We start from the raw sequence: 12,386 nt of genomic DNA, 5'->3' as shown, positions 1-12,386 counted from the left end.
GAGTGCAGGCAGCTCTGACCGAGACAGGAAGAGCCAAAACAAGCTAGTTTACAAAACTAGCTCAGTTCTGAGCCGCCCACTGGATACAGATGAGGAGATGTGTGGAAGGATCGGATGGTGAAGATTACATCCATCTTGGAAAAACCCTCCCTTTTCACTGTGGAGACTTGAGCCAGTATAAAATGAGGGGTAAATCATTAGAAAGCCTGGTTAGTCACCATTACCATGAGATGAACTTGCTAGTGGCATGAGCTGTAGCTAAACATGGGGGTCTCATCTTTGGTACGTTCTTGCTGTGTTTGACTTCTAATTCCATTTTTGGTTATTTTTTAAAACACAGAAAGGGATTCTTTTTACCTTGCTTGCTGACAGTTTCGATTGCGGCTTGCAAACGGAGCAGGAAGTGACGCCACCATCAGCGTCAGCTCTGAGGAAGTCTGCAGCAGCAAACGAAACTGTCTGCAAGCAAGGTAAAAAGAATCCCTTTCTGTGTTTTAAAAAAGAACCAAAAATGAAATGGGGGTCTCATCCTCTAAACCCCCACCATCATGCTCCCAGTGCTGCGCACACTGGTTTAGACCTTTGGTGAGTTTCCAGTCATGGGTGTGAGACTGGCAGCCCATCTGCTGCTGTCTAATGTCTCTTGGACATGGTTTTGATAACAATAGGCTCAGATTGTGAAGTGAGAACAACCCAAACAGAACCAAACGTACCTGTTGTGTTTGAATAAATGTGCAAGTGGGCAAGTAAAGTTGTGTGAAAATGAAGGAGCACCTCAAAACAATCTAGATGAGAGAGTGGGAAAATGAATGTGTGAGTGCTTAAAGGTAATCAGCATGCTTGAGTGTTTGTACCCAAGAGGATTGGAAGAATATGGACACAAACAGGAGTTTCTGGCACAAAGAGGAGCTTCTAATTGGATTCATTTGAGTCCATTTGCTGTCAGGGAGATGAGACACTCATCTCTACGAGCCCTCGCTCTTCATCCTCCTGCCTCTTCACATGATTGTTCTCCTCTATGATACCAACACAACCACGTCTCATAATGGTGGAGTCCTGATGAGACCACGCTTGAGACGATGCTGAGCGAGGGACACCGGGATTACTGAAGTACCTGCAAGACCGCGGAGCGAGGGAAAACAAACAACCTGGAGTGTTTCTGTTCTGGGAGTGGCATGACAACATGAAGCTCTTCAACCCACAGAAGGTCCAACAGAGCTTTCAGTCTTAAAGAGAGTGGATCAGTCTAGGTCACAAATGCAGCAAGAACAAATGAAATGCACAGTTCTGCTGAGGCTGAAATCTACTTAGAAACAGTCACCTAATAATTTAGGTTAAACCAAAGGACTGCACAGTGGAAAGGTAGGTAGCATTGCCACCTCACAACACGAAGGTTGCAGGTTCGAATCCCACCTGCATGGCCTTTGTACATTAGCGTGTTCTCCCCACGCATGCATGGGTACTCTCCTGATTCTCCAGCTTGCGTATGGTTGTTTATTTCTGTGCGTCCCTGTGATGGACTGAGACCTGTCCAGGGTGTCCCCTGAGTCTCACCCGATGACTGCTGGAGACAGACACCAGCTCCTCCACATGACCCTACTCAGGATGAAGGTGCCCAGGTGAATGATGAAATAGATCGTTTTCAAAAACAGATTTATGGTGACTCCTGCAACTTTCATCAACTCTTTCAGCTGCAGAACCAAAAACATTTGAACAAATCACATCCAGATTTGATCAAACCATGGGATAACGGTTTTTACAAGTTCATCATTTAGTTCTTAACATGTCACTTTCAGCATGGATTTGCTAGTTCTTGTTTTTTATTCAAAACCAGAAAAACTGAGTGTTTGATGTTCTTGAGGCGGAACATCTTAATAATCTAAAGAAATGTTGAGATCATTGAAACATATTCAACTCCACAATATCTTTAAAAAATAAAAATGGTGGCATGCTGATTTTGGGTTGTTTTTGTTTTCTACAGGAAAGGTTACACACTACAGCTGAGTCACAAGAAGGTCAGAATGTTGTTTTCAATGATCCAACCATAGAATATCAATGTGTATGACTAAATATTTATGTAAAATGCTTTAGCTGTTTTCAAAATCCTCCTGAGACCCAAACCTTTGTCTGGTGTGATTTTGTTTTATTTCCTCTGACCATTTCAGATTAGAAAAAGCTTTTAAACATAAAAAGAAAATAATAGCATGTTTTTTTAGTTAAAGTCCCATGAGTCCCATTGTGGGCTGTCGTTGTGTCCTTGGGCAAGACACTTAACCCCACTTGCCTGCCGGTGGTGGTCGGAGGGACAGGTGGCGCCCGTGCTCAGCAGCCTCGGCTCTGTCAGGGCGCCCCAGGGCAGCTGTGGCTACATTGTAGCTCATCCCCACCAGTGTGTGAATGTGTGTGTGTGAATGGATGAATGACTGATTGTGTTGTAAAGTGCCTTGGGGGGTTCCAGGACTCTAGAAGGTGCTAAATCAAGGCTATTTTAGTCATCACACACTGGTGAAATTCATCTCTGCATTTGACCCATGCCTGTGGGGAGCGGTGAGCTGCAGCTGCGGCTGTGCTTGGAACCATTTGGTGGTTTAACCCCCAATCCAACCCCTTAACCCTCTCAGGCTCAAAATAAGTTTTGATAAAAGGACGAACAACTAAGTCCTTCAGGGGAACTTCTGAGTTAAAAAATGCTCATGAAATACGTATGTGGAGTAACCAGGTAGGTAGGTTTTAATGTTTCAAATCTGCAACGCCTGCCTCCAGAGGGTTAAGCTGAAGCAGGGAAGCACTGGGTCCCATTGTTGAAGTCTTTTTTGGTATGACCCGACTGGGATTTGAACCCTGATCTCCCAGTACCAGGTTGGACCATCCACCATTGGGCCACTGAGAAGATCATCTGAAACATCTAAGGAAATATAAAAATTGTGTGATATTTCTGTTTGCTTAACTAACCCTGAATATTTACGTCAAACTGTGTGTTTTACGTTAGTTTACACAGTTTATTTTGTAAGTGTTGCAACATGAATCCAAGTAAAGCCAATATAAAGTCCTCACTGAGGGGCAAGAGTAATTAAAAGAAGAGAAATGTTGTGATTGAGTTAAGTGTCAGCAAATTGAAAAGTGATGAGACTCAGAAGAGTCCTGGGTCAATACAATTAACAACCTGTTCACAGGAGGGATTTCGATTAGCAACCTCTAGTGATGCTAATAGTGCAAATGAGTACGAGAGAAGGGGAATAAAAAGAGAGCAACATGTGAACTTTTGATGTCTGCAGTTTTATAAAACCAGCTATTTAACACCTGCAGCAGTGATGTTCTCAGAGATTCAGATGAGCATGTAACGGCGTCAATTCGATGTTTTGACATCATGTTCAATACAAGATGAAGGATTATATCATTAAAACTTGAGAATAATCAATAAAACTGCTTGTGTTGCTTTGTAAATGAGGTGCTGCATTTATTCAGGCCAACTTCAAAACACCTGAAGGATAAGGTCAAACGTACTACAAGTCCATATTCTCAGTTCTACTGGATGTTTTAGTGTGATGCTCTGTGATTAGTTTATTTTCTCATCAGTGAGGAGTTTAATAATAGATTAGGGTGGTGGATCTTTGCAATAATGTCTCCACTGGCTGAATAAGGTGAGCAACATTTCAGAAATGTCACATTTAAAAAACAGTTTTTCTTCTTTAAACACCCTTCTAAAATGGGGCGTGTGTTTTTTGTGGGCTAATGTGATTATTAGTAAAGATGATGCAGCTGGTAAACAGATGACTAAACTTGGTTCACTCTGGGTCTGTTCTATTTTTAAACACAGCTCTATAAAAATGACTGGGGCGAATCTATAATTGTCTTTTTATGAAGGAGGTGTGCTATCATGATGGACACGTGTGAGGCTACATTCATAAACCAGTGTCACCATCCGGACACATCTCAGACGCCCTTTTAGAAACAGACGGGTGTGTGATCTCGTGGCGCTACTCACCCGTGATGCTCTCACTTGGCACCTTGTGGGTAAAGACAGTTATTACACAGGAAAGATAAAGTGTAAGAAATAAGATGGATTTCTGCAGAAAGATACAAGTTCACACTCCCTCAAGGTGCATGCTGGGTAATTCATCTACAATCATCTGGACTTTTGCCTTTAGGTAACGCAGAGCCAGTGATGGAGCAAGAAGAAACAGAGAGGGCTGAGTCATACAATAGAACACACACACACACACACACAAACACACCAGAATTATTTCTCATATCTTCAGTGTACTGACTGGAGCAAAGTCACCTCTCCTTACTCATTGGGATTCACAAAAACGTCTGGACAATCTGGGTTAAACAGGATAAAACAACACATTTTTAAATTTCCAATTAAACATTTTGTCAGTTTGTTTCCTTTAAAAACGATAAATGTTGCACTGAAGGCTTTCATCACCTTATTTGGGTATTTTAAATCAAATCCTGCAGCTGTGGGGGAAAAGTATCAACTCAAAGCAAAACATAGAATAACGTGCATTAGACTAAATAAAACCTGGTGACAGCTGTGTGTGTGTGTGTGTGTGTGTGTGTGTGTGTGTGTGTGTGTGTGTGTGTGTGTGTGTGAGAGAGAGAGAGAGAGAGCGAGAGAGAGAGCCTATGGTGTAGAGAGAGAGAGAGAGAGAGAGAGAGAGAGAGAGAGAGAGAGAGAGAGAGAGAGAGAGAGAGAGAGAGAGAGAGAGAGAGAGCCTATGGTGTAGAGAGAGAGAGAGAGAGAGAGAGAGAGAGAGAGAGAGAGAGAGAGAGAGAGAGAGAGAGAGAGAGAGAGAGAGAGAGAGAGAGAGAGAGAGAGAGAGAGAGAGAGAGAGAGAGAGAGAGAGAGAGAGAGAGAGAGAGAGAGAGAGAGAGAGAGAGAGAGATGTGAGGCTCCCATCTCTTCGGGTTATGGATCTTTATGAATAGAGGGTGATGGGAGCTGGATGTAGGAGCGCGTTGCGCGCTCCTTCTGCCCATCACTGGTGAGTTCTATTTTTAGAAACCCTGCTTACCTCACGTGCAATGTGGTTCTCGCGCTTGTGCGGAATAATTCATGAGTGCCATTCATTAAAATAGCTCAACATTTTTCCATTGAGGCTTGGAAAAATCTTCAATGTAACTTTGAAGCATTTCAGGAATATAATTAAATAAAAGGATCAAACGAGGCTGAGTCAGACACGATGGACGTCATGTTGTTTAGACGTTTCTGAAATGCAGGACGCCTTTTTAATACTCAAAGTGCCCGGATGTTCGTGCCGTTTCTCTGGGCATGAATAGTTTTAATAATCTGAGCGTTTTAACGTTGCTTGACATTACTGGATGAGTGGACATACCAGCTGTATCTAAAGCATTTGATTATATCCCATAAAACACGGATCACCTAAAGACATATTTTTAGTAAATAATAACAATGTGGTGATTTTCATCCATAAGCATCAGAATGGACACATCCTCCTGTCTCCCAACGCGGATTATTCACTTCCTGACAGTAACTGTGGTCCATCGGAACCTTTTTAACAGCACCTGCCGTGTTTACTGACGAGTCCGAGCGGAGCAGCCAGAGACTGGCAGCCTATCAGGTGCCAGACACATAAACACACAGACCTCGTTCGTATTCAACACACTCTCTCCATCCCCCTCTTCCTCCTCCTTTCACAATTCACCGGAGCCCGGTGACTCCGTTTACGTTTTACTCTGGCTCCGCCCCTTACTCGGTTTTGTCCAAATCGGGCTTTTTGCGTCGCCGGAGCTCCCGATTTCAGCCCCACGTCATCACCGAGTAAAGGGAAGAGCTGACGTCGAGGAATAGTCACAGAGAGGAGAGGGCACGGAAGAGGGAGGGGGGAGACTCTCTCCACTGCTTACATTGATATGAGACATCTAACCCCCCCTCCTTCCTTCCTCCCTCCCTCCCTCCCTCCCTCACCCCTCCTTCCTCCGTTTTACGTCGGTGTTGGCGCGTCGGGAGCCCCCCTGCTCCGGAGGAGTCCCAGCCTATATAAGTGACCGGCGAGCAGAGTCCCTCAACCAGATTTACGGGTTCCGGACTTTCTTCGCCAGAGACGGCGACCACAGCCGCCGATTTACCTGCACTCCGAAAGGAGGGACGGACATCCAGCAGGCGGCCAGCATCCGAGGCTGGACAGGAGAAGGTTTTCCCAAAAACCTTTTTCTGGAGCGCACAGCTGAGATGAAAGTCCAGTGACACACCTGAGAGCTTTCTGATCTTCCGCTCCACCGCTGTCTCTGTACACCTCTGGGAGACAGGACGACCTCGACAGAGACACCCAGCAACACTCCGCTAACAACTTGACACCTGAAGGAATTTCCTCGCGGCTCACCGCAGTGACAGATCACGATGTACCGATCAACGAAGGGAGCGTCCAAGGCTCGACGGGACCAGATCAACGCCGAGATCCGGAACCTGAAGGACTTGTTGCCCATCTCCGAGGCAGATAAAGCCAGGCTGTCATACCTGCACATCATGTCACTCGCTTGCATGTACACCAGGAAATCCGTCTTCTTCACTCAAGGTAGGAACGACCTGTTGATGAATTTCATGCTGTAAAATCCGCCACGGCGACAGAATCAACAAGTGTTCGGGCAGCACCGAGTTCATTGCTTTAGACTAAACCGTAGAAGTGTTTTTCATTGATCATCTCACATAATCTTCAGAGAAGCTGATAAATCCTGAAACTGTCGCTGTCCGCGGTGCTGAAAGGCTCCAGCATCACCCGCGCAGCCTCTCCGCTGTCCATGGTGCTGAAACCGCATCAGCTGTTGCTGCCGCAGAGATTAAACACATTCAGGTTTTTTAACAACCCTGTCGCCCTGTTTCTCCGTCTTTTCCCTCACAGAAGCAGGAGCTGCTGCTAGTCTTGAGGAGAGCGCAAGTTTTCTGTCTTTTCACGAGCTGTCGGAGCTGATGCAGTCGCTGCCAGGCTTCCTGATGCTGCTCACGGGAGAAGGGAAGCTCCTCTACCTGTCAGACAGTGTCTCTGAGCACCTCGGACACTCCATGGTGGGTCCACACACACAGCTGAACCCTCGGGCACATGGGAGGGATGAGTTTGAGTATCATGAATAACGTGAGTGTGTTTTTCAGGTGGATCTCGTGTCACAAGGCGACAGTGTTTATGATATCATCGACAATGCAGACCACTTCATCATGAGGACCAACCTGTCAGCCTCTACATCACTTGATATGGGTAAGATAAGCATGTACTTTATGAGCTTGATCAGTGTTTTTATTCTGAAAATCATGGATTAACAACCTCCTGCTCCTCTTCTGCTCCTCAGATCGTCTCTTCCGCTGTCGTTTTAACACCTCCAAGTCCGTGCGCAGGCAGAGTGCTGGGAACAAACTGGTTCTGATCCGAGCTCGCTGCCTCTCCGCTCCTTCCACGACCCCCACCATCGGGTCGTACTGGACCTCCAACCCCGTGTGGGTGTGTTTCTGCTCGCCCCTGGAGCCCCAGTCTACCCGCTCCAGCTCCGGGGCAGAGAGGGAGTCAGCATCCAGCCCTCCTCTGGCTGAAACCAACTTGTTCCTGGCTTATTTCCACTCTCAGCATGACCGCGACCTGAGACTGCAGACCGCTCAGAACAGGTGAGGTTAATTACTCTCCTCCACTTGTTGCTTTGATGGGAACTGGTAGATCAATGAGATAAATGGGTGAAAATGGTAATCCTAATGCATCTCCACCCACTCCTTCCTGCAGTGTGAGCGCTTATCTGGGGTTTGATGTGACAGCTCTGTGCTCCCGCTCCTGGTACAGCCTCCTCCACCCACAGGATCTGTCACATGCCTCCGCTCAGCACCGTAGCCTCTGTAAGTGTACCACACTATTACACACACTGTGCCCACATTCAAACAATGGGGAAAAAAACAACAGCATGATGATTAATAGGATGACACAATGACTGCAAATTATTCTGCTGTTCCACAGTGAGAGAAGGAGGAGAAGGCAGAGCTGAAATGGTGGTCCGTGTGCAGGCTCAGGATCTGTCCTGGGTTTGGCTCTACATGGTGCTCCAGCTGCAGCCTGGAGACATTCCCATCAGTAGCAACAACTACATCATCAGGTATTTACTGCCCCTTTCAAAACTTCACACCGTCTAGGATGAAGGTTGATCAATGTGGTGAAAAGAGAAACATAACTCTATTTTTCTCTCTGTCTTCTCAGTGACTCTGAGGCGTGGTCAGTGCGACAGCAGCTCAGTTCAGAGCAGACCCAGCTAACCCTGGTTCTGAGTGCTGGTTCCTCTCAGCAGGAGAACCTGAGTCTGCAGTCTCCAGAGACCCTGTCCAGCCCAGACCAGGTGTTCACACCTGGCAGCAGTGGCCTGTCTGCCCAGTCCTTCGACTTCAGCACTGCTGGCTGCAGCGTCGGCTCCTCCGATGAACCTGGGAGCTCCGTTACTGAAGCCATGCAGCTGGAGGGTGACCCTCGCTCAAGCATCTCCTCTTTGGAGGAGGAGAGCTACTTCCAGCAACCTCCTGCAAAAACTCCCTCAGCGGCCTCCTCCCCCACTCCAGTCACTGTTGAAACAGTAGCAGACTTAGACTTTTTAACACAGAACATTCTCCTGCCACCCTCCTTCCAGCTTGAACCCCCACTGCCAGCACTCCCCCTGCCTCTCCCCCCTGTTCCCACCTCACAAGCTCAGCAGTCCAAAGAGTTTGTGTGCACTCCCCCCTACACCCCCCAGGTTGTTGGGGCCAACTTCCCATTCAACGAACCCCTCTTCAGCTTTGACCCAACTGGAACGACCACACCTCCACTCTCTGCAACAACAGCCACTGCCACCACCTCCTTGGCTCCATCAGAATCATCCACCGCCCCACCCACCACAGCCCCCAGCCCCTCTCCTCCCACCATCCTCTCTGCCAAACTCCCTCTCACTCTCCCTACCCCATCGACTGACCTCCTCTTTTCCATCGAGCCTTGCAGTGGTTCCCTTTACGAGAAACTCCCTCCCACACCCGACAGCCCCGGAGATGGCGACTGTACAGTGATGACCCTGCCTGAGGTACGGGGTCCGCTGTATGTAGACGTACCACTGGGACCCCTCCAATGTCCCCCCGAGGGCCTCCTCACCCCTGAGGCATCACCTGGTAAACATCTCTGTCTCTCATTCTTTTCCCTTGATAGGGAAAAGGAAAGAGCAGAAATATCCCACCTAGCTCAACACATCAGCTCACTGGCTGAGGGATTCTACCTGGATCCACTCTTGTCCAAACTCTCCCCCTCCTCCTCTCCACCCTCCCCCTTCCTGTCTCCAGTTGTGGAACCTGCTGATTCAGTTCACATTCTGAGGGAGTTTTATCCCATCAAAGCATGGAGGGGGCTGGACATCCCCATCTTCCTTGATGACGACGAATCTCTGTTTGAAGAGAGCATCCTAGAAACCCTTCTGCAAGACGACTTTGCTCCTCCCCAAACGTCCAGCCTCTCCTCCCCATCCCCTCTGACCTCCCCTGTGCCTGATCCCTGCAGCCCATCCTCTCCTCAAACCCCAGTATGCTGGCACCAACCCTCCCAGTTTGAGGGAGTGGGCCACATCTGTAGCGTCCAATCGGCGCAACGTAACTCGATGGCTGGGTGCGGGACGACTGTGGCAGCTGAGGCCGGGATGATGGTGGAAGGGGAAGGGCTAATGGAGGAAGCAATGGAGATCGAGATGGTGTCATCTCCTGTGTCCTCCTACTCCTCCATCCCAACTTCCCCTCCCCTTGTCCTCACTGCCTCCCTGAGTCCTCCCATCTCCTCGCCCGTCGCCTCGCCCACGCCCGCCGTGTCTTGCACTCAGTCCCTCCTGGAGGAACTGGCCGTCCTGGAACCCATGTTTGGGGCAGGTGCCTCGATCGCCCCTGGCTTAGGGCAACAACCTGAGTTGTATCAACTCCAATGTCATCCATCGCCACAGTGCTTCCACAATGGTGAGACCTTGTTGCATTACATATCTCAGCTTTGCAAACGAGATCACAAATCTTGAACCAAATCACTAATGTTCTCTGTTTTTCTGTCTTTCAGATGGGAGTGGAAGTGTTCCTCCGTTCTAAAATAAGTCTGTGACTTACTTCATTAAGTATGGCATATTGTCATATTTTGTGGAGACCCTTTTACTGAAAAGTAAAAAATAATTAAGTGTATAAATATACATAATGTATATACAACTTAAGGACTTCAACTCCTACATGTCTGCTGAGAACAAAGATTGACTCTATATTTTTGCTCATCTGTGTGATTCTACAGAACCGGTGCCACATTTCCACAACGGTGCAGCTGCATGGACCCACAACTGCCTTGGTTCTGTGTCCATGCGGCGTCCTCTTTAACCTCTCTGTTCCATGAGCTTGTGATCAGACAGAGACGATCAAACCTCCAGATAAGTATGTGTATTCACTCGTAGTGAAATTTCTGTCGTGAACAAAAACGTTTCTTGCTATTTCAGTAGTGAGATGGAATAAAGCACTTTTTGCCTGACATGCAGCAACGCAAACCCAAACCTCTAATGTATTGAAGTCCATTGCATACAATTGTTTACAGTTTTAGTGCGATCACAATCAGAATAATGTAACGGAGAAACAGAATCCAACTAGACCCGAGATACTTTGAGTTTTGAGTTTGCGACTTCAAACCTTTAAGAGCTCATACTTATCTCCATCTAGACTCTTGTGTATCAATGTGATGTGCAAAAAAAAAAGGAAGAAGAAAACGCGTGACGAGGTCCTGAAAGTGTCAACTCAGAAAATATCTGGAAGTTTGCCAGGACTTTGATCACGCCACAAACCCACTGCTACGCTGTACATTAAGACTCTGAATGTGGGCCTATCAAGCCCCCCTCCACACACACACACACACACACACACACACACACACACACACACACACACACACCCACACCCACCCACACACACACACACACACACTTTTTGGCTGGAGGGCAGTGGGCTGGATATTCTTGCAGCATCAATATTTGCAATGCTGGCAGCTTATAGCGGCTTGTGTGCGCCTGAAACGGCCCTGACCTGCTGAACTCTGAACTCTATGTCATGTCCATTCGACATGGACGGTTACATCGTTGCTCCGCTGGAGCGCGGTGTAGTGAGGCACAACTGACTGTGTGAATGAGCAATTCTTCTTTTTTGAGAGGGGTTAAAATACAAAGGTTTTGTTTTAAAAAAATGAAAACAGGGATGGGGTGCTATTTCTATTCCAAACGACACGGGTTGAGAATGGTACAATTCCCATGGTGTCGACGTGCTCACGTAGAGTTGTCTACGGTCAAGTAAAGGATTGATTCCTACGTTCTAGCTATTAAAGGCTAAGTTATAATATACATGTGTAAAAATGATATATTATTGTATGTGTGATGATGTTATTCATATGCATTATGTCCCAGGATGTAGGCATATGATCTTTTCTGAAAGGTTGTACACATTTGTACATTTGTATGAAACAGCTACTGACCTGTAGATACGACAGAGAGATTTTTATTGTATACGATGGAAAATATTCCAAACATCCTGTTTCCTGGAGAACGGACATTGTGAACCAGTGTTCTATTGTGATGCTTATAAGTGTATTTGGTTGTCATACAAATGCATTTATAATAAAGTGCACTTAATGCGGATGATGCGTTTGTGTCGTCACAGTCAAGCCCTCCGCTCTTCTCCTCTCCTCTCAGTCTCATCATCACCACCATCATCATCTTCTCCTCCCCTCCCCTTCACTCTCCTGCGTTTCTTCCCCCGGAGCGAGTTTTCGCTCAGCAACAGCTCTGACGCACACGCATGACGAGACAGAATGAGACGCCATCTGACTCAGACTGACGCACACGCTTGGCGTTGAGGTTTTTGTTTTTTTCCCCCCCTTCTTCTTTGCATGTGAAGATGTACACACAAGAACACACAGATGGTCTCCCACACACACACGATAGTACGAACACAGACACACACACCTCCTCACAAATCACAGTAGCCCACATTCACAGATGTACCTGCGGCTCTCTCACTGCTCAGCGTGGTGTAAAGCTCCATATATAGGCATTCCTGACAGAAACAGCCTCCCGTCTATTCTCAGCTTCTATTCAGGGGGATCAGAGAGGGGAGGGCGGAGTGAGGGGGAGACAAAGAAAGAGTTAGGAGGCTAAATTTAGAGGTACAGTAAAAAAAACTGGGGGAAAGGAGGGATGTGGAAAAAGCTGATCCTGCATCACCACACAGATGAAAGGGAACCAGATGTACACAATAATAATAATAATAATTTTAAAATGAGCCAAATAACATGTTATTCTTAAGATTGGTTTCATGGATGGAAATTAATTTTCTTCCATACGTGATCAAATGTCCAACAGTAGTAACCTAAAACTAC

The 12,386-nt window shown here is 46.9% G+C and overlaps 1 protein-coding gene across 1 annotated transcript; it reads left to right on the top strand.

Annotated features, from left to right (window-relative positions):
- Window positions 1-6,012: 6,012 nt before the first annotated feature.
- npas4a (neuronal PAS domain protein 4a) lies at window positions 6,013-11,651 on the top strand. Its single transcript, XM_015948675.3, has 8 exons — window positions 6,013-6,539; window positions 6,864-7,027; window positions 7,112-7,214; window positions 7,306-7,615; window positions 7,728-7,837; window positions 7,956-8,091; window positions 8,193-9,949; window positions 10,044-11,651. Exons 1-8 carry the CDS (start codon window positions 6,365-6,367, stop codon window positions 10,070-10,072), a joined length of 2,784 nt encoding a protein of 927 aa, XP_015804161.3. The 5' UTR covers window positions 6,013-6,364; the 3' UTR covers window positions 10,073-11,651.
- Window positions 11,652-12,386: the final 735 nt, after the last annotated feature.

The sequence above is a fragment of the Nothobranchius furzeri genome, chromosome 1 (genome assembly GCF_043380555.1).
Source record: "Nothobranchius furzeri strain GRZ-AD chromosome 1, NfurGRZ-RIMD1, whole genome shotgun sequence".
Taxonomy (NCBI): Eukaryota; Metazoa; Chordata; class Actinopteri; order Cyprinodontiformes; family Nothobranchiidae; genus Nothobranchius; species Nothobranchius furzeri.
The sequence above is the reverse complement of the archived record's forward strand: the minus strand, read 5'-3'. Positions and strand labels throughout refer to the sequence as shown.